The sequence below is a fragment of the Symphalangus syndactylus genome, chromosome 2 (assembly GCF_028878055.3).
Source record: "Symphalangus syndactylus isolate Jambi chromosome 2, NHGRI_mSymSyn1-v2.1_pri, whole genome shotgun sequence".
Taxonomy (NCBI): Eukaryota; Metazoa; Chordata; class Mammalia; order Primates; family Hylobatidae; genus Symphalangus; species Symphalangus syndactylus.
The window spans coordinates 65,118,697-65,145,750 of record NC_072424.2 but is presented as its reverse complement, the minus strand read 5'-3'; the positions used below and the strand labels follow the sequence as shown (position 1 = coordinate 65,145,750).

The 27,054-nt window shown below is 40.3% G+C and overlaps 1 protein-coding gene across 2 annotated transcripts; it reads right to left on the bottom strand.

The window, feature by feature from the left end:
• Positions 1 to 3,471: 3,471 nt before the first annotated feature.
• On the bottom strand, positions 3,472 to 26,994 carry C2H6orf163 (chromosome 2 C6orf163 homolog). Of its 2 annotated transcripts, XM_055258165.2 has the most exons (5): positions 23,412 to 26,994; positions 19,726 to 19,820; positions 18,128 to 18,235; positions 11,938 to 12,140; positions 3,472 to 3,974 (listed from the first exon to the last, which is right to left on the bottom strand). In XM_055258165.2, exons 1-5 carry the CDS (start codon positions 23,557 to 23,559, stop codon positions 3,539 to 3,541), a joined length of 990 nt encoding a protein of 329 aa, XP_055114140.1. In that variant the 5' UTR covers positions 23,560 to 26,994; the 3' UTR covers positions 3,472 to 3,538. The 2 variants fall into 2 exon arrangements, with proteins under 2 accessions (XP_055114140.1, XP_063475273.1); XM_063619203.1 differs by lacking the exon at positions 18,128 to 18,235.
• Between the last annotated feature and the right edge of the window lie 60 nt (positions 26,995 to 27,054).

Below are 27,054 nucleotides of genomic sequence, written 5' to 3'. Positions count from 1 at the left end.
CTGGATTTTGGAATTGCATGGAGCCTATAGCCCCTTTGTTTTGGCCAATTTCTCCCATTTGGAATGGCTGTATTTACCCAATGGCTGTACCCCCATTGTATCTAGGAATTAACTAACTTGCTTCTGATTTTATGGGCTCATAGGCGGAATGGACTTGCCTTGTCTCAGATGAGACTTTGGACTGTGGACTTTTGAGTTAATGCTGAAATAAGACTTTGGGAGACTGTTGGGAAGGCATGATTGGTTTTGAAATGTGAGGACACGAGATTTGGGAGGGGCCAGGGGCAGAACGATATGGTTTGGCTGTGTTCCCACCCAAATCTCATCTTGAATTGTAGCTCCCATAATTCCCACATATTGTGGGAGGAAACTGGTGGGAGATAATTGAACCACGGGGGCGGTTTCCTCTATACTGTTCTCATGGTAATGAGTAAGTCTCATGAGATCTGACAGTTTTATAAGGGAAACCCCTTTTACTTGGTTCCCAATTCTCTCTTATCTGCTGCCATATAAGATGTGCCTTTTGCCTTCCGCTATGATTGTAAGGCCTCCCCAGCCACGTGGAACTGTGACTACATGAAACCTCTTTTTCTTTATAAATTACCCACTCTTGGGTATGTCTTTATCAGCAGTGTGAAAACAGACAAATACAGTTGTCCAAGCTGGAGTGCAGTGGCAGGATCATGGCTCACTGTAGCCTCAACCTCCCAGGCTCAATCAATCCTCCCACCTCAGCCTCTTGAGTAGCTGGGACTACAGGTGCACACCATCACACTCAGTTAGTTTTTTGTACTTTTTGTAAAGACGGGGTTTCACCATGTTGCCTAGGCTAGCCTTGAACTCCTGGGCTCAAGCAATCTGCCCACCTCAGCCTCCTAAAGCACTGGGATTACAGGCGTGAGCCACCATGCCTGGCCTAAAACACACAAGCTTTAAATAAGTCAGATGAAATCAGAGTTGGAGAAAAAAACCATCAGAGTGACTTCTTGGTAACATAAAAGTCCAGTGATTACTAAACTGCCCAACTCCTTGTGCTTTGTGACTAGGATGGAGGCTTCTCCATCTGTCCGAGTGATGCTATATATCTGTTTCGTGGTGCACACGTTCCTTTACTCCAAAAAGAAAGTTCAGGTCTTAATAGCATAAATTCCAGAAAATTAAACTGCAGTAATTTCTTAGAGTCCTCAGTCTTAGAGGCCTTCCCAGATGGCCTCCAGGAGTTAACACAGCTTCCTAATTACCAGAAACCATGTGAACTGCATGCACTCTTACTGTACAGGTAGCATCTAAGACAACTAAGAAAAATGGACTTCTTTTAAGTTCTCTTTAAAGTAACTCTCCAAAATGTTTACAACTTTAATAATTTATATGGGGCATAGTATCTAAGATCTATAAAGGCCTCTCTAGGTATTGTACTCAAAGGAAACAGTATCCAGAGAGTTATTGTTCTCTTGTCAAATTATGCTAAAAATTGGTTCACTCGGGGAATCTTTTAAAAAATAGTCTGACTTAATCTCTGTCTCAGTCAAGTTTCACTAGAAAACCAGGCGTGAGGGTCCCAATGAGATTTCAAAAACATAACTCACTTCCAATTTTCACTTGACTTTGCTATTCTCATCTTGCTACAGGCAATTAGTCTCTCTCCAGAACCCTGAGGGCAAATCTGTCTTTCCTGACATTAGGATGGTGGGAGGGAGCTACAAAGTGTACCCCTCCACACATTCACCCGTGGGGCTTGGCATCAGGAGAGTACATCCAGTATGTTCAGAGAAGGGCGTCCAGTTCTCCCCCCCCATCATTCTTGGCTCCCTGCCCATGTTTGCTGGAAGGGTTAAGGTTCTGAAACCACTCTTGCAAAACTTATGACAGTGAGAGAAATCTAGCATAGCAGACTCCATCTTGCTTCTAACCTCAAAAGCTTATTGCCCTTGCTCATTCCTGAGTGTAGGCCAAGCTAACCATGGGAGGAATTTATTGTTTAACATTAAAGCAAAGAAGATAATAGCCCCTTCCCAAAACTACCCTCCTCCTAGTTCAGGGACTAAAACCACCTTTGTAAAATGAATGAAAGGCCAAAAGGTTAGAATTATGGGAGGAGCCTGAATTCTGCTAAGACCTATGCATAGTTCAGTGATAACCAGCCATGTTCCCTAGCTTGCATACTACTCTGGAGTCATGTAGCCAGAGGTCACAAGAGTTGTAACTTTCCCAATTGTTCCTACAGATAACATCACTATTGTAAAACCTAAGATTGTTCTTTGAGATATTTTTCAGATGTTTGCATCCTGATGAACTGACACCACTTGGACCCATGACTCATACCAAGGAAATAAATCAACTGGTCCTGTAACTCCCACCCAGAAGCTGACTGGGTGTGCAAAGACAGTTCCAACACTCCTGTGATTTCATCTCCAACCAATCAGTAGCACCCATTCCCCAGCCCCCTGCCTACCAAATTATCCTTTAAAAACCCTAGCCTCTGAGTTCTCAGAGAGGTGGATTTGAGAAGTATCTCCTATCTTTTTTTCTTTTACAACTGGCAAATATAGGTGAGTCTGTAGCCATACCAGACCAAGTTGGCCCAACTTTTACGTAACAAAGTAGTACATTGTTTTTCAGTTGCCATGGACCCTCAGGTCATGTAATCTGAGCATGCCCAGATGGACCAAGTGTTCAACCACAGAGGGAAACTGATTGCTCTGACTCAGGAGTGGGAACTGAATTAAAGAAGTGGACACTGCATGGCAGGATCCAGAATCCAACTGGATTGAGCTTTGGCATCACCCCATGGCAGGCTCCAGTTAGATCATGCCTCCTAACATCCCCTCATTGCAAGATCCAATCAGATCATGCCTCATTACCCTATGCTTATAAAACCTGACCCAGCCCCCAGCTCAGGCAGACACTGCTTTGGGGACTATCCCTGGTGTTCTCTTTACTCCTTATAAGTAATAAAATCCCCTTGCTAAATCTTCTTTGGTTGTGGTCATTGAGTTGACACCCACTAAGTGACTGAACCTGCCTGTTGTGTGGGTAGCAGGTCTTTCCTGAATTACTTAATATGGGAGTCCCAAAATTTAAATTTTATCCTACTGAATTTGAGAGAAATTGCTTTTTTAAATTCATAATGCTACTGCATTCACCAAATGATAATCTCTCTACTGGAACTTAGCACACCTGCTCAAAACAGGAACAACCTAAGAACACTTTCCTTTACTTGTTTTCTATGGCAATAAATGCTGAAATAATTAATTATATGTCTGATGTAGAAACGAATAAAGACAGATACCGAAGTATGTTTAGGCTTCATCCAAGAAACCTTTCCCCTCTTAATCAGTTTGCTCCCTCTCACTGTTTTTTCTTCTCAGACTTGGCTCACTATAATCTGGAATGTGCTTTTTAATATTTTGGTTTTCCATGAAAATTCTTATAACCCAATAGTACTCTGCACAAGGCTGGGGAATCAATACATGGTTTTTGAGTAAATTTATTTAGTCTGGAATGATGTCTTTTGTAGTGAAATTTCAACTGAAGACTTCTAATCAAGAGTTGTTTTGTTCTCCTTAATAACAAGATTAGAAGGTGTTTTCTTTCTTTCTGGCAGAATAAAATCTGCATGTCCTGGTGAAAGCTTAGGAAAGGTATAATTGATGTATTTTTGAAATGCCATCCTGGTTTCCTGTAATTCCTCCTCTAGGAAATCTTTCCAATTTGTCATGATTCCCAGTTGTTTTGCTATAGACAGCAGCTCCCCCTGGGTGTTAGCCAGTTTATCCATCATATTGCCAAGAGTGGCCTGATGTGTTTTCTCTGCTTCTTGAAGCACTTCCTGTACCTCTTCTTGCCTCTGCCTCTGAGCTATGCCATAGAGGATGTTCATTTCATGTTCTTTTTCCCTCATCAGTCGGGCCACACTGGTCTTCTCATCCTTAATAACTGTGACACCAGTATTCACAATTTCCTCCACGGCTTTGCTACAAAAGATAATATGGATTTATAATTTAGATGGATTGGCCACTAAAAACAAAATAATTTCATCTTTAAACACAGATGAATGAAAATTGTTGAGATGAGCCACCAGCCTGAGACAGGGTGATACGGATGAGCTTTTGGATTGCATTAGCTGTTACCAAACAAAACACATTTTCAGAGCAGGGAGGCTTCCTATGTACTTCCCTGCTGTGGGCTAGGGTGAGGCCACTAGTCTAACATCTAATGGCAACTTTAGGAACCTGAGACCACCTTTTTCAGGAAAATGAGGAGATAGGGTCAGAGTTCCAAACTCTGTAGAGAAAATATTTCTTTATATTAATCCAGCTGCTGACCTTCAGCCGGAGATGAAAAAACTTTATACTCACAGGATAGATTTAGCTTTAATCTTGATTTTATCTGAACAATACTCTATGACAGTCACCTCAAGCTTTTTGGTCTCGGGAGCTCTTTACAGTCTCAAAATTATTAAGGAAGCCAAAGAGCTTTTGTTTATATGAGTTATAGGCATTGACATTAACAGTTATATAAACTAAAACGGCGACATTTAAAAAATATTAAAAATCTCTTATGAAAAACGTTTTCCAAAACAATGAAATATTTCATGAGAAGAATGGTATAATTTAACTTTTTTTTTGAGACAGTGTCTTGCCGTCACCCAGGCTAGAGTGCAATGGCCTGACCCTGGCTTACTGCAACCTCCAGCTCCCAGGTTCAAGTGATTCACATGCCTCAGCCTCCAGAGTAGCTGGGATTACAGGTGTGCACCACTACACCCAGCTAATTTTTGTATTTTTTAGTAGAGATGGGATTTTACCATGTTGGCCAGGCTGATCTCAAACTCCTGACCTCAAGTGATCCACCCGCCTTGGCCTCCCAAAGTGCTGGGATTACAGGTATGAGCCACTGCACCCAGCCTAACTTTTTTTTGCACAACTCTTTAATCTCTGGCTTAGTAGTAAAAAGCTGAATTTTCATACTGTTTCAATTTATTGTGATGTCACACATCACAAAACCCCTGGAGAACACCATTTTATATTCATAGGAGACTAAGAGTGAAAAAGGCAAATAAAGTCTTAGTGTTATTAAGAAAATAGTTTTAATCTCATGGACTGCCTCTGCCTCTTTAAAGAGTCTCAGGGACCTTGAAGGGTCTCTGGACCACATATTCAGAAGCACTGCTAAATGCTTAATATACTTCTGGCTATAATGTAGGGAATTATATAAAATTCATAGCAGCCAACCATGTTGACCTCTTATCATGTCCAAGCAAGTTAATGAGCATTCTATGCATACATTAATTCAATGAATCCTCAAAACAATTCTGTAGTGTGGTTCCATTACTATGCCCTTTTTATGAAGAAGACATTGAGCTCAGGGAGGTTAAGTAATTGGACTAAGTTTGCTTAATAAGTAAAAGAGGCAAAATCTGCAACACAACTCAGGCAGTCTGAGACCAGGGCAAAAGCTCTTAGCCACTGTGATACATTTCCAGTGGATTTCTGCAGTTAACATAGTTTGAGCAGAACCTCAAAGATTTGAGGTTTTAAGATCTCAAATGTATGGTTGTTAATAAAAATCCTCCCCCTCTGCCTCCCAGTCTAATACAGCCTTTCCAAGATTTACCACTGGCCCTATCTCCTAAATTCCATCTTCCAAGATGCAATTCTCTCATCTTCTCTAAGTCTTTCCACTTGACTTTCAAACCTGACAGACTACCCTAGTCTTGAAGTAAATTACATCTTTCTTTAGCCTCCGTAGCCACTATACTATTTCTCTTCTTCCTTTTCCCACCAACTAAGCTATTTCCAATATTAATAACAGGGGTAATGATTATTGAGTACTTACTGTATTGCAGGAACTGTGGTAAGCATTTTACATGCACAATATCTCATTTAATTTTCACAATAACCCATTGAAGCTGATACTTTATTTACTTATTTACAGATGAATCTTGCTCTGTTGTCCAGGCTGGAGTGCAGTGGCACCATCTTGGCTCACTGCAAGCTCCGCCTCCCAGGTTCAAGTGATCCTTCTACCTCAGCCTTCCAAGTATCTGGGATTACAAGTGTGCACTACCACACACGGCTAATTTTTGTATTTTTAGTAGAGGCAGGGTTTCACTATGTTGGCCAGGCTGGTTTTGAACTCTAACCTTAAGTGATACACCTGCCTCGGTCTCCCAAAGTGCTGGGATTACAGGTGTGAGCCACCGTGCCTAACCTATTTTTATTTATAACCTGTGACTATTCCCTTGTAACAGGTGAGAAATGGAGGCTTAGAGAAGAGTGAGTTGTTGTTCAATGTCACACAACTGAGCACGCTGGGGAGTTCCTGCCCTTAATCATTACCTGTTTCAAGCTCATGAGTGGGTGCTATAAATTTTTTGTCAGGAGGGTAGCACAGTGAAAATAACACTTGAGACTTGTTATTCAGGTAACAGTGAGTGAACTGAATCTTAGTGGGGTGAGCTAGAGAGACCAATTGTATCATTTCATAATATTCTTGAGGTGCAATGATGAGGGTCTGAACTAATGACAAAAGTGAGGGTTGGGAAGAGGAGAGAATGGGTTAAGCCTAGGAAATATTAAAAAGTCATAGCTGCCGGAATCTGTGCCTGCAAGGATATAGGGGACGTGGGAAAAAGAGGAATCAAAACCAACTTGCTGATTTTCAACCTGGGTCACAGGAGAATGGAGCTTCCATTAATAGAAGTGGTGCTGTGTATAGAGTGGGCAGTGTGCATCGGACACACATTCTTAGGATTTAGTCTGATGTCTGACAACATCCCCAGACTATTGATGAGATTGTCAGCGTGATGACCAGGGACCAATCTCCAAGGAGGAAGCTGTGCTCCCTGTGTCCTCTGACACAAGCAGGCATGAATTTCCTGCCAGGTGGGGCTGACTTTCCTCGCACCCAAATGGGAGGTTTCATTTATGGGCTAACTGGAAGGTTCTACCAGAATTGAGCTCAGGTAAAAGTGATCCAATAATGTATATCTTGGATGACTCCAGCTCCCACCCTCAATGACAGTCCCTTTCAGACTCCCTGATATCAAAATCTCTTACTGCTGACGGAATCTGGTACTTTAAAAAATCTTTCCAACTTTTCTTTCTTCTTTCCTCTTTTTTTTTTTTTTTTTTTTTTTTTTGGTTTTAAACAGGGTCCCACCCTGTTGCCCAGGTTGGAGTGCAGTGGCACCATCTTGGCTCATGCAAACTCTGCCTCCTGGGCTCAAGTAATCCTCCCACCTCAGCCTCCGGAATAGCTGAGACTACAGGCATGTGCGACCATGCCCAGCTAATTTTTGTATTTTTTGTAGAGACAGGGTTTTGCCATGTTGGCCAGGCTGGACTCAAGTGATCCTCCTACCTCGGCCTCCCAAAGTGCTGGGATTACAAGCATGAGCTACCGCGCCTAGGCCCACTTTTCCCAGCCTGCCTTAGTGCTTGAATATTTGATCCTTTCATTCTGATGAGTTCCCTGAAGTTGTGGTAATTGAAGCCAGGAGTGGGGTGGGGTGCAGTGCGTCAAGGGTGTGACCTGGAATGCCCATTTATCTTTGTATCTCCCCTGCCTAGTGTGGTGTGTGTTGTGGATACAACAGGCAATCAATAAATGTATGAATGAATAAGTGGGTAATACAGATGAAGTTCTCTCTAATACATGTTGTGCTGAATAACACTAAATTTTAAAGCAGCTATATTGGAACATTACAAAAGCTTAAAAGAATTAATGAGGCCAGGCGCAGTGGCTCACGCCTGTAATCCCAGCACTTTGGGAGGCAGAAGCAAGTGGATCACTTGAAGTCAGGAGTTCAAGACCAGCTTGGCCAACATGGAGAAGCCCCATCTCTACTAAAAATACAAAAATTAGCTGGGCATGGTGGTGAGTACCTGCAATCCCAGCTACTTGGGAGGCTGAGGCAGGGAAATTGCTTGAACCTGGAAGGCAGAGGTTGCAGTGAGCAGAAATCGCATCACTGCACTCCAGCCTAGGCAACAAAGCAAGACTCTCTCAAAAAAAAAAAAAAAAAAAAAAAAAAAAAAAAATTCATGCTTAAAAAGGATTCTTAACAAAAGTGAAATATTTGCCATAGGAAAACAGCCAATTCTTGGGATATGTGTAAAATGTTTTTCAATGTACATAAATTAGTCTACCTGTATTTTTTTTTACCGAAAGAGGGCCTAGAAAGCTTATCATATGAGAAAGAACTGTGAAAGAACTAGGTATTAGTACTTTTTGGTTTTTCCTTCCCTTCTTCAAATTAAATTTTGGACATAATCTCTCTCCTCAAACATTTGAAGGATCGCCATGCATAGAGGAGGAGCAGGGCCAGAAGCCAAGGGTAAAGGTGAGGCCCAGAGTTTTTGGATCCACATTAGGAAGAACATGACAAGTAGAGGTGTTCAGCATTTGGACCAACCACCTCAACCAGCGACATCAAGGAGGCTCACCAATGACTGGCTGGCATCTAGCAGAAGGAATGGCACGTCCAGCTCCATAACCCCTAATGCCCATTCTGATGTGAAGTCAATGTCTATGCTTTCTGTTAGCAGTGAGGTTCTTCTGGCATCTCTATCTTTATGAGGCTGTACACTTGTAATTTTGAAATACACACCGTATTTCAGGGTGGCACTGGCCAGAAAAGTAACTATTTTCAAAATAGTTGTAGTGTGTGTCCAAATTTATAGGATTCAGTCTGATATTTTATAAAACAGACTCCTGGAGAATGAAAACAAGTTACTAAAAAAAACATAATCTGATATCTAACAACTCAATCTTAACTGATAGGGAAAAAATAAACCACGGAAAATCCATACTAGCAATTGATCCTTTGCCTGGTTAGTCTGTAAATAAGCTATTAATCTACTTTTCATTAGAACTATAGGACTGTTAGCACTATTTCAATCAGGTACAACCACTGTGTTTGCCAGTAACCTATGTTCTGATTTTCCACCTGGGATATGGGGAACCCCTGGCTCTCTGGTCTGGCAGGAGACTGCAGGCATTTCAGAAGTTAGGCAGGTGAGGAACATCTCCAGATGCCAGCATTCAGCAGTGCATTTCTATCCCCGAGTTATTAACTCTCTTGAACCTCCCCTTGGCTCTGCCTCATTATACATCACACTTTCTCCTTCTATGGCTTTGCTCATTCGATTCTCATTCTTTTGCCTCTCTAACAAGTGGGACCTCCTACTTTCTCTCTAAGGCCCAACCCACGACTAACTTCCTCCAAAAAACCTACCTCACTACACACTCCACCCATACTGCTTGATCTTTCCAGGACTTTGAACTCTTCCAGCAACTATGTGCTATTTGTACCAGTCCATCCAGCCTTGCTTGTTGGGCGCAGCCATGTTCTAGTGATTTTACCCAATGTTGAGGAAGGGCCCTTAATTTGTGCCACATCCACAGAAGGTACTTGATGAGCTCTGGTGAAGTGAACAAACCCTCTAGAAAACTCACATAGCTTCTCTACCTGTAAAGCAGGTAGCATAATGGAAGGTCATAAGCTTTGGCATCATAAAGGCCAGGGTTCAAATCAGGCCCTGTTACCTCTTTCCTCTGTGACATCTGGCAGTTTGCTTAGTTTCCCTTTAAGGCCTTAACCCTCCAGGGTCTTTGCCTGAAGATATGTAGGATGATACAATCTCCTAGGAAGGGATATGCAGATGCAAGAAGGAGTATACAAAAAGCCTTGCATGTGTTGAGAATTGAATAAGGGAAGCTGTCAGTAGGAATTACAGCCATGACCACAAAAAATCCTGAGTGGTCACTTCATTCACGCCTTGCCTTGGGCTAGAAAACAACTAGAACTTTTACAAACAGAGATTTTTTTTTTTTTTTGAGACGAAGTCTCGCTCTGTCGCCCAGGCTGGAGTGCAGTGGTGCCATCTCGGCTCACTGCAAGTTCCGCCTCCCGGGTTCACGCCATTCTTCTGCCTCAGTCTCCCAAGTAGCTGGGACTGCAGGCGCCTGCCACCACGCCCGGCTAATTTTTTGTATTTTTAGTAGAGACGGGGTTTCACCTTGTTAGCCAGGATGGTCTAGATCTCCTGACCTCGTGATCCGCCTGCCTTGGCCTCCCAAAATGCTGGAATTACAGGCGTGAGCCACTGCCCCCGGCCTTTTTTTTTTTTTTTTAACTTTAAGAGAGAGTACAGTGTCTCCTGGGCAATCTGTTTAGAATCTAATCACCTCAATCCACAAAAAGGTTTTCTGCATAGTTAACAAATTTCTCATGATATATAAGTGTTCTGAATCCTTAAGTCTTGATGAAGGTTTATAGTAAAAGATCTGCATAGAATTCTCAACAGTGGTCTCTCTCCATATATTAGTTTCTGCAAATTCTCTAAAGAACAGAGGAATCTAGTATTTTCTAGAAATAAGATTTGGTGTGCTGAAGAGTGGCTTTGACTAATTGGAAGAAATTTAAACCATTCGTTCAACAAATATTTCAAGAATGTCTACCATGTGCCAGACTTTCTTCCAGGCACTTGGGAAACATCAATAAACAAAATGGGCATTCTAGCAGGATATATTTTAACAGTACACATGGCAGTTCCTTAATCCTAGTCTACGGATTCAATAAAAGGCAGACATTGAAAACCTTCCATCAAACCTCACAGAGGAAAGAGCTGGAGGGGGCTCAAAAACAATCTAGCAAGAGAGGGAGGAGTCTGCAAGTGTGTGTGAGGAGGGGACCCAGAGGCTCCCACAGGTGAGACAGAGCTCCTGCAGATGGCCAGCAGGAGAGAAAAGAAAAGAGGATCCACCTTCCAGTGCATTGGGCCACGACGCATTCCCTAACCCCCTCCTGATATCCCCTCTCATCTTCCTCTTCTACCTCCACAATGACCTGCAGTCTATGCAGGAAGAGAGGTACCAGTTAAACTGTCACAGCTGCAGCTCTCATTCTCATTTATCTGTACCTCCTCCAGGATCTTACCTGTGTCCCTGTTCTAAAGAGTTCTAATAAAAAAGATTTTACCCATTAATTATATAGAAATGGATCTGTTAACTCAAGCAGCAAAGCAAAAGGGACCAGTCACAGACTAGGAGGCCAAATAGGGAGGTCTCAGTCTCAGCTCTGCTGCTATAAATCAGTGATTGTGGGCAGGTAAATGACCTGGTAAAAAAATCTGGAAATTATGGTTTTTCTCTTGCACCTGACAATCCCTGAGCTCCTAACTGCTGTCCTGTTCCAGCAAAGAATCATTATGTATATAGAAATATACCTTGGTTTTCTTAAAATATATATATATGTATGATCTGATCTGTGATTATGCACATACATACGGCTGTAAACACATCAAAAGGGCATGGAAGGATATAGACTCTATTGTTTAAAATAACTGTCTCTGGGAGGCAGGGAGAGTGTAGGGGAAGCAATGCATCAGGACTTGCAATTTTTGCTCTATATATTTCCATAATGTCAACTTCTTTTGCAGCATATATTACTTGCATAATAAGAAAAAGACCAAAAAGTAACACAAACACAATAATGTATGATCTAGGCTAGAGAATGTGAAGATTGATTTCAATGATGTGTTTATGGGAAACTGTTTCTTGATTCCTGTCCTTGGCTTCTTAAAACTGGTGACACAGAATGAAAAATACCATATTTACAGAGTAGCTATCTTTCAAGCAGGGACAGGAAGAAGATATGATTGAGGAAGAACACACGAGAGCTTTAGAAAACAGCAATTTTCAATCCCTTAAGCTGGGTGGTAGGTTTTTGAGTATTTATGTTATTATTTTTCTTTAAGCCACACACATACTCTACAATATAAATTGTTCCCTATGTTTGGTATTTTCCATAATAAAAATGTAAAAACACAAAAACTGGGCAATATCTACCTATGTACTATAACCTTATCTGTTTCTCCAGGTTGATTTTGATAAAGGAAGATACTAATTTGCAAATGAGTTCTGGAATACCTTTTCTGGGCCTGGATTGCTTCCTGGGCGATGCGTCTTTCTTCAGCCCTGGCTTTCTCCACAGCTTCGACCTTCTCTCTGTGGCATTCCATCATAATCCTTTGGATTCTGTGGACCATGCGCTGTTCTGCAGCCAAGTGCTCTCTCTCCATTTCGTGATCCATGTTTTGATACATCTCTGTCTTAGTTTTAGCTGTCACTTCCTGAAGCAATGGCAAAATTAGGTTTAGCTATTACAGATTTGGTGTTTAAAACTGCACATTAAGAGACTATTTAAACCATAGTTTTATCTATCTGCTGGCAACTGTGCCTGTTAACACTGATGATTTAAAAGAAGAGTGTGTATGATACGGAAAACTTTTATTTATATGATGTTAGGTGAACCAAAAATGTACAAACAATGTAGCATAAATATCTACGTAGATAATATTGAAAGGGAATATGGAAAAAAGAAAATAGTTGGGTTAGAGGGGTAGGGTTGAAGGTCTTTTTTCTTGATTAAATATTCTAGTATCATATTATCATTATATATAATTACATAATGCAACTCTGCTTTAGTAAGCCAGTCCTGGAAAATGGCAGAAATAATTATTATGCCTCCTGAGTGTCTCCTGGGTAGGAGGGAACCTGAGGTTCAGGCAGAAAACAATGGCATGATATGACAGTCACAGGAAATCTGCCCACCTGTCCCCACCATTTTTCAGTATTCCAGCTTATTAGTGTATTGGGGCCCTTTCTCCTTCAGGGAAGGGACAGGAATAAGTGCTCCATTGTTCCAGGAAGGAGGACCTGAGGAGGGCCTTCAATCAAATAAGGAGAAGAAGCACTAGTCAAACCAAGACCTGTGGAAAACAGAGCCACAAATTGTGCTCAAGGAAAACCCTGTCACCATTTTGGAAATGCCTACTAACTCCACAGTGTGCCTGGCACTCTGAGGCCCAGAAGCTACATACACAAGAAGTTGGGGATCTTGGTCCTCAGGGGGGATTCACTGTCTAGTGAAGGAGGCCAACAACCTAATTGTGCAATACATGTTCCAGAAATATAACAATATGCAGAAATATAACATTATAAAGAGGAGGAGCAATTCATTCTGTCCAGGTATTTTAAAACTTTCATTTAAAGGTAATTTTTTTTTTTTTTGAGACAGGTTCTCATTCTGTTGCCCAGGCTGGGGTGCAATGGCACACTCATGGCTCACTTCAGCTTCGACCTCCCAGGCTCAGGCAATTCTCCCACCTCAGCCTCCCATGTAGCTGAGATGATAGACACTTGCCACCATGCCTGGCTAATTTTTGTATTTTTTGTCGAAATAGGGTTTCACCATGTTGCCCAGGCTTGTCTTGAATTTCTGGGCTCAAGTGATCTGCCCACCTTGACCTCCCAAAGTGCTGGAATTACAGGCATGAGCCACCGTGCCCAGCCAAAAGGTAAATGTTTATCTCTATTTGGGAAGACATCAAAAGAACATAGAGAAGTTATTTCACATAGCACATCAATGGAAGAACTAAGGATAGAAGCCAGGATTGCTGACTGCCAGTTTCTCACTTCATTCCTGGCTGTGATGCTGGAGTCTTTCAAGAGATTCATCAATTGTACAGTCTTTTAAGATATAGTACAGTGGGTTTCTTTCTTTTTCAATAGCTGCAGAATCCCTTCTTTAAATGAAATCTTACCCAGAATAGAAAGGAATAAAACCAGTAAGAGTTCTCCTGGCTGAAGATTGCTCAACTCCCTTTAGCACCATTTCTATGGGAGCCCCTGAGAGAGCCAGCTCTGTTTACAGTATCCAGAGAGAATCCTCAGCTGAAGCTGAAAGTCAAGAGAACTCTAAATTATAAGGCAAACTGAAATTGCTTCAGCTTCTTAGAAGATTATTTCAACAATTAAAATATTTGTTAAGACAAACCTTTCAGCTTTTTCAAGAGAAAAAGTTCTCAACTTCTCACTTTGGCTACTTCAAGGGTGAAAAGTTAAAAATGAAACAGACACCAGAAATCAACTTTAAGAATCTCTCCAAAGTGGCCTCAGTTCATGTATTTAGAAAATCTTTTTAGGAAAACATTGGCCATTTAGAAATGCTAGCTGGGTTTCCTACACTGCAGAAGGCTTTGTCTCTTAAATCACTAAAATTTTTTTGACAAAAGAATATTTTGAATGGAAATGTTTCTAAATGTCTTTAACACCATAAAAAGAACATTATGAAACAATCTAACACTTTCTTAATGATCCAGGCTTGGTAGACAAAGATGAATGATTGTACTGGGCCAAAAACTTCATGTGTCATTTAGTAATTGTTGAAGTTCATAGAGCCACTTGTATCTGTCATAAATGACCCCAGATTACATTGCTTTTTGAAATTTAATCTTTGCTCTTTGTAGGTATCAAATCAAATTTTTTCTTTTCTTCAAAGAACAAGAAAATTACTTGCCATCAGGCTGAGGATGCTGCTGTAGCTGCTATCGGTGAGCCTCCTTTTGTTATTTTTACTTTCCAGTATTTAATCTATTTCCAATTTGAAAAATCAAGCAACCTGCTGGGTATGGTGGCTCATGCCTATAATCCCAGCACTTTGGGAGGTTGAGGAGGGCAGATCATTTGAGGCCAGGAGTTCAAGACCAGCCTGGCTGCCAGGCCAACATGGCAAAACCCTGTCTCTATTAAAAATACAAAATTAGCTGGGTGTGGTGGTTCACACTTGTAATCCCAGCTACTCGGGAGGCTGAGGCAGGAGAATCACTTGAACTCAGGAGGCAGAGGTTGCAATGAGCCAAGATCACACCACTGCACTCCTGCCTGGGCTACAGAGAGACTCCATTTCAAAAGAAAAGAAAAAATAAATAAAAATCAAGCATCTAAGTCTGTTGGGTTTAGGTTGCCAAATAAGCATAATGACATCTGAGTGGGGGTGAAGAGGTTCTGCTGTGTGTAATAAGCCTGAGTTACTCTCTTGTAGTCAGAGGCCTTTATTTAACTCCTTAGGGGGACATTTTAACTTACTTCTGGGTTTTCAAGTACATTCTCAGTAATTCAGACTGCTGGGTGGTGGTTGAGTTTAAGACAGGTGAAGTACTACCATAATATATTCCTATATGAATCAATATTTTTTTCAGAATGAAATGTATTTAATGGAACTCTTGCAAACATCTGTTGAAGAAGGAAAAAAAGCCAGTGTCAATAGGGTGGTGTAAGACTGTTGTATGCCTGATTTTTTTTGGTGCAAAGTGATTGTGGTTTTTTTTTTAAAATTTTCCATTTTTGGGGTGCATGAGGTATTTTGATATAGGCATACAATGTGTAATAATCACACAAGGGTAAATGCAATATCCCTCACCTCAAGCATTTATCCTTTCTTTGTGTTACAAACAATCCAATCATACCCTTTCAATCATTTTTAAACATACAATAAATTATTGAATCATAGAATTTAAAAATGACATTCCAGCCTTTTATTTTGGCTGGGTTCTGAAGTAGGTATTCAGATAATTAGAAATTATCTGATTCCTAATTACTAACTAGGAATTCAGATAATTGGACTCAGTCCCTCTTTTATGTAATGATTTAATAAAACAAAAATTCATTTACTGCCTCACATAGCATGCGGAATACATATTTAAAGCTCCAAAAGTAATTACGTAACCTGCTGTTTGTCAGTGTTCTTATTCAACGTAAGGAGACCTCACATGGAATTAAATTGCTTTTACTGAAATGCATCTTGAGTGAGTCACCCCACATTTTGAGATATTGTAAGAAACAGATTCATGGACTCCATCATGTTAACTGTACAGATGTTTGACAGGCATTTTTACATAATGTCCCCCTCAGGAGACATTGCTCTGAGGTTTCATAACTAGGAATATTTGAGCCTCTCAAGTGCCTAATTTGTCTGTACCTTATGGGCATGGTGAGTCACAACATTTCCCTCTTTGCATTGGCTGCCAGAAAGCTCAAGGCCCAATCAGTGATAATTGCACAAGACATCATGGCATATATACATTTTTAAGTTTTAAATTTACCTATGACTTTATTATATTTTCTACTCTAGTTTTTCATTTATTTATCCTTTAGCTTTCATCTTCTCATTTACTTTTTGATATTATTGTCTTTCAATAATATAAACACCTTTTCAAAAGATTGCCTATCCATCAAATAAGATCCAGAAATTTTATCTAACAGCATGCATTTGAGACACACCAAACTCTTAACATCATGTAAGAGCAATACCTGGTGGTCTCGACACATCAGAATTTAATATTTGGTTCTAGAGGAACTTGGTTTTCTGCTATATATTGGTAATCTCAAACTTTAATGTGTGAGAATCACTTGGGATGCTGGTGGAGTCTGTAGGTCAGAATGAGGCCCAGGAATCTGTATGTCAGGCCCCCAAGTGAACAGATTCTGATGCAGGTGGTTCAAAGACAAGCCCTGAGAAGTAGTACTGATGTCTGTGTCTTGGTATCCTACAGATATAACAGGTTGAAATAACCCCACACACTACTCTTAGACAAATCATTCCTTCATACATAAAAAAATATCTGAAATGGTGGTATAAATGTAAATTCCCAACCCCCAGACAAATATTTCAGGAAGGTCAATCCCCCTTTAACTATTTACCTTTAAATAGGGCTTCTTTCTACTGAAGCACTAAGTGCATCAACTCCACTCAAAGGCTGCGTGGGGTACAATAACATTATTTAAAGAAAGACTAGCATGTGAACCTTCAAACAGGCATCACATCTTCCTTATGTCTTTACAACCTAATGCCAGGAAGGACATTCAAAATGTGTATCAACCAGCACAGTAGGGCCCACCTATCTGAATGGCCTCTGGCTGCAGCATTATAGCAGGGAACTAGAGCCCCTTGCCAAGCCATGAGTTGTCCTTTTAAATTGCTGGATTGGGAGAAGTGCAGGAGTCTGCTGGGGAAGCAACCAGGGTGACCAAGGTGATAGAGGGCTTAGCGGGTGACTATTTGTCAACTGATAGAGAAGTATTTTAATACTTTAATTGCCAGTATGGCCATACTTGTACATAGCAGCTGAACAGCAGGACTGCCTAGGACATGCTATAAATGCTCTTCACATTTTGAATTGAAATGGGGAATGGGCAGTGGACCACCACAGCCAACCCCTCAGACACCATACCAACCCCGGCTGAGGTAGGCCACTGGAGGGAAACAGGGAGCATGCCGCCAGCCTTCAGGACCCATGGAGAGGAGCTCCCCTTCCTGCCAACAAGTCCTCTCTGGGTAGACAGTTGATTTTATCTCATGTGGTACAGATCTAATACATGGTAGGTGCTCATTGTTGCAACAATGAATAAATTGGCCTGCAGTCCCTCAACTGCTCATTAGTGTTCCTAAGTTAGGCCAAACCTGGGGCCGGACCTCTGTCACTTTCCTCCAGCTTCTGCCCATGTATTGTCATACCTGTACCTTACCCTGTCCTGTCCCTCCCTTGACCAAAATGTGAAAATAGTTCTGTAACATTTTCCTTTGAGCAGATTTTGTAATCGAGGTACTGAACTAACAATGAATCCTAGGGTCTCCACCTGAAAGTTTGTAAGTTACCTAGAGTCATGTGCTTGAACAGGCTACAGGTTAGTAACCTTCATCTGTGACATCTGGCCCTGCATTAAATTCTTGAGGGACAGCTCAGATGTCCCCCTTGGCAGTACAGTAAATGCAAAATTTAGAAAAAAGGATGCAATCAGAGAAGGAGGAGAACAGCCTGCTTCACTTGTTCAACTATTTAAGCACGTACTAAGTCAGGGGATTGTGCTGGGCACCAGGGCTAGTCCAGTGATGAGACAGACACCCCTGCTGAAAGCTGCAGTCATGTGGGGGAGTCAGACATTCAACAACTAACCACACAATCATTTATTTAATTACAATGGTGAAGACTGCTATGAAAAAGATCAGGGTGTCATGGACAGTGTGTGGGTGGCAAGGCAAGGTTGGTCAGGCAAAGCTTCCCTTGGGAAGTAAGCTATGGGGTTCTTCTTCACCTATTCATCACTGCTCTAGAGAGCTCAGCATCTCATCTGAGAACCTCCCAGGGATCCCAGCTAATGGCCATGAAACACCAATCTAGATTTTCTTATTATTTTTTTCTCATTCCCTTGCCAACTTTTCTTTCTTTTTACTAATGTAATTACTTTTAAAAGACAACAAATAAGCCACTATAAAAACCTGTAAATCTTTTTGATGTTCCTCTTTCAAAATCTGAATTTCAATTTTGTGTCTGTCATTTGCTTCTTCAAGTGCTTTCTCCACTGCTTGTTTTTGACGTTCATTAGCCTTTGAAAGAAAGAGTCCATTTATCTATTAATGTATCAGAATAAGCACAGGGAAACTTGGCTTATTTAGGATGTTGGTACATCAGGTTTTCAAGTTTACTGAAAATTAGCAACAACCATGGAGTCCCTAATTTCCTGCCCCATTCCCATCTCAAACCTCCCATAGCAAACTGTCTGCCTTAGCCACAGATGCTCTAACGCATCCCAATCCAGGGCTAGCCTTGCTGTTTCGGGAATTGCTAAAGGCAAGGCAGCTTTACTGTATGTAGGCTGCTGGGCTGCCTTTTCTCTTTGGCACTTTATTTCTTGCTTGATTGACTCTCAAAGTAACATATGTGCATTGTGGAAAATCTGGAAAACAAAGTGAAGTGAAAAGATGCACAAAGCTAGAAGGAGCTGTGTAAAGAGGCAGAGTACCATCCAGGTCCCCCACATCCGGTCTTCAGAAAGAACTTTAACTCTATTGGAAAAGAATACACAGAACACTAGACTAACTTACATGCAAATTGTAGACTATTTACAAAAGCATCATCTTGTATTAGGATGTATAATTGATGGTTCACAATCAGTTTGAATTTTACCACTAATAAAAATAGATGACTACAAAGATTTTGAGATAAATCAAAATCTGGGGTATACAGAACTGGAGTATTCATAAAGAACTGGAGTATTATGTATGTTCAAAATATTTTCATAGCAAGCTTTTGCTGGCATTAATACTGAACAATGCTAATACTATTTGCTATAATGTCTATTTTATAAAGAAACTGAGAAACATTGTTCTAAGCACTGTGGTTTGTTCTGCTCTCAAGGAGCTGTAATTCTCTTTAGGAAGTTACTGATGTCATTCTATGATTGGAAGAAGTGGGGCTACAGGACTGAGGCTTTGCTTCAGTTTGATGCCTTGGATCCCACTGTGAGCCCCGATATTCAAATTGCCCTTATAGTGCTCAGCAGTCATATGGACAAGGTATCAAGGATTTGGGAGAGAGGGGAGGAAAAGCGGAGTAGGCCATAATGAAGCATTTGAAGAAACAGGAGTGTTACATGCTCCACAAATGGATGGTCTATATATTAAATGTTAGGCCATAAGAAACAACTATCAACAAGGAGTCTTCTTAGACATTTTTTTTTCTTTTTAGTTTTGGTTTCAGTCAAATGAAAATAAAGGGAGCAGCAGTCCTCCATACAGAGAGGACAGCTGAGAAGGAAGGAAGCTCCTGATGATGCCGGCTTCCTACTAAGCACCTACTGTGTGCCAGGCATATTATTTCACTGAACCCTCCCAACTATCCCACAGAATGGGTACTATTATTACTCTTTTACAATGAAGAAACCAAGACTACAGAGGTTGTAGAACTTGCCCAAGGTCCCACAGCTAACCAGGATTCAGTCAATTCTGACTACTACGCTATACAATTGTTTCAGACAAATCCAAAATGTGAAAGAACTGTAAAGATGGACTTTAGGTTGACATGTAACTTCTTTTACCTGAGCCCATACTTCAGCTTCCGCTTTCGCAATGTGTTCTCTGAGTATATCTTCTTGAAACTGCTCTTCTTTTTTCAGAATATTTGCCCCAATATCTGTGTATTTGAAGAGCAATGGTCACAAACCTCCACCGACTGCTTCCTGGCTTTCCTTTCCACCATTATCTAGTTATTTATGAGGGCTATTTAGGAGATATGTCCTTTTAGGAGATGCCAGTATATATATTTCAAAGATACCCATTGAAAGAGTAAGATTTTCTCTGATTAGGAGGGAATTCATAGCACTGTCAGGCCTGGATAGAGTTGGTCATTCCCCTCATCACACCCAGTCCACACAGCAAGACAACTGGGGAGGTGAAATAAATGCCCTGAAGAAAGGGACACATTTTGTACCCCCAAAGGAGAATGATGAGTGCATATTCAAGAGGTCTTAGCACATTATACAGCTCTCTCTCTCCCTGCTCCTATTTGGGTGCTAGTGCTAAGCATCAGGAGAGGGGAAGTGGAATGCCTTCAACATGTTACATGCCTTTCTTTAGCGTGTGGTTCTTTGTGGGTTTAACTGCTTCAGTATGGAGTGAGCTAAGGGGTAGAAGTTTACTATTTTTCTGCCAATTATCTAATTTGATTTCCAAATAATAACATTCCCATTATAAATAATATCCTCTCTACCCAGACAAGGTAATAAAAGTCTAGAGAGGTTAGAGGACCACGCAATATCAGATAGCCGGGTCTTTTTCCACTGGGATTTATTTTTTTTTTTTTTGAGAGGGAGTCTTGCTTTGTAGCCCAGGCTGCAGTGCAGTGTTGCCATTTCGGCTCACTGCAACCTCCGCCTCCCGATTCAAGTGATTCTCCTGTCTCAGCCTCCCGAGTAGCTGGGATTACAGGCACCCACCACCATGCCTAATTTTTGTATTTTTAGTAGAAACGGGCTTTCACCATGTTGGTCAGGCTGGTCTCGAACTCCTGACCTCAAGTGATCTGCCCACCTTGGCGTCCCAAAGTGTTAGGATTACAGGCGTGAGCCACCGTGCCTGGCCTTCCTCTGGGATTTCTAAGCTTAAGGTAATAGATTCTTAGAGCTATCTGGATCCACATTCCTCCTTTCCCAGCTGCTGGAGTAAGTCTAGCTGCAGCAGTAAACCATTAAGCCAACTCACTAAAAGGGTAAGCATGGACAGATTGAAAGCCTTGATGCTAGATTTCCCTTGGGTTTCTCTGTTAAAAAGAGTCAAGAAATTCCATTTTGTGCAGTCTATTCTGAGTTATGTTTCTGTCACTAGCAATTAAATGTATACGTTTGGTGGCATAGAGTCTCCTACTAGTTCATCAGTGAATCTTAAAAACACAGGGCAGCATATATTACGGTACAGATGGACACATGCTGCAAAAGCCCAACACTGTGTAGAAATAATTAGAAAAGATTTTCTAGGACAAAATGTGACTAAGCATGGACCATCAATGTACTGAACTTCATAAAAATGTGATACAAGTGTAGGCTACCACTATCCTCTTTTATGTTTAAATCCCATTGGTTTTATTAGTTGTTCTCAACCCTGATTGTACAACAGGATCCCTGCAATGCTTTTTTAAAAAATGCATGTACAGTAAAGGGAACAAACTATTAATAAACAACTTGGATGAATCTCAAGGGCATTATGCTGAGTGAAGAGAGCCAATCTCAATGGGTTACATAATCTATGATTCTTTAGATAGCATTCTCAGTGATAAAATTATAGTGATAGAGAACAGATTAGTGGTTGTCAGGGGTTCAAGTTTGGGGAGAAGAGAGTGACAGCTAAGGGGTAACACGAGGGAGTTCCTTTGTGGTGATGGAACAGCTCCATGTTGTGATTGTGGTGATGGTTACATTAATATACACACATGATAAATTTCATAAAACTATATGCCAGGGGAAAAAAAGTGTACATAAGGTCTGTACCTGACTTAATAGTATTGTTTCAATGCCAGTGTTCTGGCTTTGACAAAGTGCCAGGATTACGTAAGATATCAGTGGAAGCTGGATGAAGGGTACAGGGGAACTCTGATCTATTTTGCAACTTGTGAGTCTTAAACTATCTTGAAATAAAAAAGGTTATTTAAACGTGAAGGAAAAAAGACACATGTTTAGTCCTGACCGTAGAGGTCCTAATTTAGTGGCTCTGTGTTAGATTAGTATTAAATCCAGCGGGTCTGTGTTTGGATATCTGTATTAATATTTTTTTTCAAAGTTCTATATAGTGCACTGCCAGGATTGAGAACTATCGTCCTATGAAATACTCACTAGCTCTTCCATGGACATTTCAACATGCCTTTGAACTTACTTATAAAGAACAGAGAATTTCGACTTTTTTTTTTCTAACTTAAAACAGTTCAAAAACAAATAAAGGTCACTGAATAGAAAAGATTAATTTCTAACAATAGATTTAACTTAGCCACTTAAGGTTTGGGTTAGATATTCCATAAGGCATGAGGAATCAATCATTAAGGTGTATCTAAGAATGGAGATACACTGTCTGGGTATGAAAACTCACTTTAGAGATTATAATGAATCATTCATACTAAGCATTTACTAAATGCTAAAAAACAATTTTGGAATTGATGTTTTTAGAAGATGATTCCAATTTGATCTCCCCCTACATTTTAGTTTTTTTTTCCAAACACCTCTGCTCTCCAGCTTCTTATATTTTCAAATATCAGGAGTGAAACGGAATCACCCTTAGTTTACCATTTTAAAGGAAGAGAGGATCAGAGAAGTATTTTGAGAGTTCTTAGGAAAATATCTACAAGGCTCAAGGTCGGATTGAAAACTCTTATGGGGATAAAAGAGAGATGGAAACCTATAGTACAATTTGATTTGCTTATGTATTATATATACATATGTATGTACAGTAAATGTCCTCATGTTATCTATATGTATCTACTTTTATGCCACCAGCTACTATTTAAAGGTTATAGTTTCTTTTACCCATTTATTAGGGTACTTTAAAATTTTTTTCTTTTTTTTTTTTTTTTTTGAGGCAGAGACTCGCTCTGTCACCCAGACTAGAGTGCAGTAGCGCAATCTCAGCTCACTGCAACCTCCACCTCCTGGGTTCAAGCGATTCTCTTACCTCAGCCTCCCGAGTAGCTGGGATTACAGGTGCATGCCACCATGCCTGCCTAAATTTTTTTAGTAGAGACGCGGTTTTGCCATGTTGGCCAGGCTGGTCTTGAACTCTTAGCCTCAAGAGATCTGCCCACCTCGGCCACCCAAAGTGCTGGGATTACAGGTGTGAGCCACTGTGCCCATCCAATTAGGGTATTATTTAGAGAGAATATTTCCTCTCCTACACATACTGAAAGGTGCTCAAGTATGGCCAAGGGCAAAATGAACTCACATTTACTATTAGGTGCCAGGATTTATAATAGATAAACACTTCATTAAAGTCTCATAACAACCTGTAAGATAGGTAATAGTATATTTATTTCCACATAAGGAAACAGATTGAGAGGCTAAATACCCTGCCCAATACACACAACTGTAAGTGGAGAAGCTGTATTCCAACCCATATTCTCCTCAAACATCCCTGAAGGGACAAGCAACTCTGAAGAGAAAAAAGCTGATCAAAGTCTATGTAACGGAAAGAATGACACACAAGGCTATGAAGCGTTAGAACAAAGGAAAACAGTAAAGTCACTTACCTAGTATGTCTTTGTGAGTGTAAAAGCGTGTCTTAAGTGGCTTGTATTCATGGATCCGTTTGAAGGTTTTTCCAAAAGGGGCTGGTGGAATTATTTTATTACAAACAGCACAGCAAACAAAGTTTTTGTAATCTGAATTTCTGATCATAGTTAAATTTCAGATGTCTTCTCCTATTTACAGTTAAAATAATCTTAGAATCAGAAAAAGTCGTTTCAAGAAAAGCTGAACGTTTAAGAAAGCTGGAAGAGGTTCAGGGTTTTAGGATAATGCTAGAGGCTGGTAAGGATTAAATGGTTCACATGATTAGGTAGTGGCTATGTGTCTAACATTAAAGAATGGTACTAAAAGCCCCTGCCATAGAAGGTATGGGCACCAGATTTGAGAAGATTTAAGCAGTTGCTCCTTCCCAGACTCTAGCATTAAGTTGTTAACTTACTTAGCAACTGTTGCTAAGTAAGACAAGCTTTGCTCATAAAAGCAACTTCAAATGACAAAAGGGAGCATGATACAGCCATTCATTTTCCTGATACTTTCTATATTAGTTTCCTGTTGCTGCTGCCTTACTCTGTTTTCTGTTGCTTGTAACAGAATACCTGAAACTGGATAGCTTATAAAGAAAAGGAAATTATTTCTTACAGTTTATGGAGGCTGAGAAGTCCAAGGTGGAGGAGCTGCATCAGGTAAGAATCTTCTTGATGGTGGGAACTCGCTAAAGAGTCCTGAGGTGGTATAGGGTATGACATGGCCAGGAGCTGAGCTCACATGCTAGCTCAGGCCTCTCTTCCTCTTCTTATAAAGCCACCAGTTCTCCTCCCATGATAATCCATCAATCCCTTAACCCATGAATGAATTCACTCACCCCTTAAAGGCCCCACTTCTCAATACTACCACATTGGGGATTAAAGTTCAACATGAGTTTTGCAGGGGACAAATATTCAAACCATAGCACCACTGTGACAAACTACACAAACTTCATAGCTTAAATGTAACACAAATTTATCCTCTTGCATTTCTGGAGATCAGAAGTCTAAAATGAGTCTTAGGGGCTAAAATCAAGTTGTTAGAAGGGCTGGTTTCTTCTGGAGGCTTCGGAGGAGAATGTGTTCCCTTGCCTTTTCCAGCTTCTAAAGGCCATCCATATTCCTTGGGGTCATGGCCTCGCATCATACAGCCTTTTCCCCCAGTGCTTCCATAGTGACACTGTCTATTCCTCTGATCTGCTGTGCTTTAAGGACCTTGGTGATTATACCAGCCCCATCTAGATAATCCAGGATAATCTTCCCATCTCAAAATCCTAAACTTACCCATATCTGTAAAGTCCCTTTTGCCATATAAAGTAACATATTTACAGGTTCCAGAGATTAGGATCTGGACATTTTTGCAGGAAAGGAGAGCATTAGTCAGCCTACCACACTTTGTTTTAAATTGGTTTTTAAAGAATTAATTTCTTTTAAGGCCAGCAATGGAGGTAGCTTAATTTCTTTTAGGTTTTTAATAAACGTGATATTTTGGTGCCATGGTAATAAAACTGGGAAATATCACGGTATCTTGAAGAAGAAATTACTTTCATTAAGTCAGCATTCACAATTACTAAGCCTGGTTTTAAAAATCACATGGCTAACTAATTTGTTCCTATAATTTTAGATAAACAGCCATACAAATTCTGCCTATCACAAAAATCTGTGCAACTGATTACACCGAGTAACTGAATTTTTAAAAATTGCCTGACAATGTCATATGCTGCACTACTTGGCAGGACTATTTTATAATAAGTGAATGCCATCAGTGAAATAAATTTCAACAATAGGACTCCCATAGGGCCCTGAGCTAAGTGTACCACAACTTACTCTATAATTTATATTAACACATACGGCCTGATAACTGGCTGATGACCTTAAGTAACTATCAAACTGCCAGATTTGACTTCAAGAAAAGGGTTAACTGGGACTTGAAGAGGAATTAAAAACAAAGAGATGAATTCGTACTAAGAATGGGGATTACTGCATCCACACAGTTAATTATCTGGATTGAGAACTGAGGCTACTTGTGCCAATGACTTTCCTATCTGTTACTAGAAATTCTTGCCCAGATGGAAGGATAACTGGCCTTGATTTGCCTGGGACTGTCCCTGTTTTAAAACTGAAAGTCCTGAACTTCCTTAGTGTCTGGCAAATTGGAAGAGTTGGGCCTCCTATGGAAGATAAGGCTGTAAAACCAATAAATACTTTCAGTGTTTGCCTTAGGAAATCCTTAAAAACCAACTCATTAATTGGACAGCTTGCTGATCTAGGCAAACAGCTCTTCCATCAGAAGACTAGATAGAATCTAATCTGGGCAAAATCTAGTTTAGTACCATTCTTTAATGTTAGACACATAACCACTACCTAATCATGTGAACCATGTAATCCTTACCAGCCTCTAGCATTATCCTAAAACCCTGAACCTCTTCCAGCTTTCTTAAACTTTCAGCTTTTCTTGAAATGACTTTTTAAGTGAACTCTGGGCAAAGAGTTCACTTAACATTTATTGAACAATAGTTTACTAATCAAGACTTTCTTCAGGATCTAATCTGTTATGTCAGGTATCTTGCCCATTCTCAACCAGATTCCTGCATTGAAAGACCCTTCTTTAATCACTTGAACTCAGACTTCAAAATACTTTAACATCTTCCACTGATCATCCCATTCTTAAATACAGCTAACTTTGTAAAAGTGGTATTTCCCCTTAGTGCAGTAGACTTAATAAGCTTAGTTTTGTTTGATCATCAGATTGTTCTGATGGTCTTTTGAGGGAGGTGGCAGTTAACAGTCCTTCACATAATTCTGTTTAAAGTACAGGAGTGTTTCTCTACTTAAAATCTAAACTTCTGATTTTTAAGGGCTAATGTGGCTCCTTTATAATTATGTGCACATTACACATAGAAGGTGGTATAGTATGGCGAAAAGATCCCTAGACTTTAGAGCAAGAAGATACAGGTTCTAGTCCTGACTGAGAATCTCCATGATCTTTGATAAATCCCTTAGCCATTCTCAGCCTATTGTCTTAACCATAAACTGACAGGATTGGATCAGGTGAAGTTCAATGTTGAGAATCTTTGGACTATTTGAAAGGTATTTTATTTTTGATGGTTATACCCTCATTCAACAGAGAAAGGATGAAAACATCAACACATAGCCAGGCAGCTGTCGACGCTCAGCACACACAAGGACTGTCCTACAACTTGTAGCCACTCTGTAAAAAGTATCATAGTCAGGTACTTGTTCCTAAAATTCAGTATGATTCTTTCCTCACACCACTTTTCACAGCTTTGTGCTTGACTGACTCTAGTTACTTTGGTTCATTGACATAGATCTTACATGACTAAAGTCTGTACCTTGTACAGTTTCTGTTGCCCTCCTGCACTGCAATCTCTTGACAGTTCACGAAACTAATATCTCCTCTGCCACCAAACATCGACTTATTCTGTTGAATAGTAAAAAATTCTAAAAGATGGCAATGTGCATTAAATGCGTAAATTAAAAACAGAAGAACCCTAGTTTTGTGATAGCCAAAATACACAGGGATACCAAAAAACAAAAGACAGTCTTTAAAAGGGATTTTGTATCACTGAAGTGCATTTTAAACTATATGAAGTACATTACA

Bases quoted from the DNA above. Each gene is read 5' to 3' on its own strand.
- C2H6orf163 (XM_055258165.2), bottom strand. From the start codon at position 23,559: ATGATCAGAAATTCAGATTACAAAAACTTTGTTTGCTGTGCTGTTTGT. The intron at 19,821-23,411 runs GTAAGTGACTTT...TCAAATACACAG, and splicing joins CACTCACAAAGACATACTAG to ATATTGGGGCAAATATTCTG. The intron at 18,236-19,725 runs GTAAAAGAAGTT...TTTCTTTCAAAG, and splicing joins AAGCTGAAGTATGGGCTCAG to GCTAATGAACGTCAAAAACA.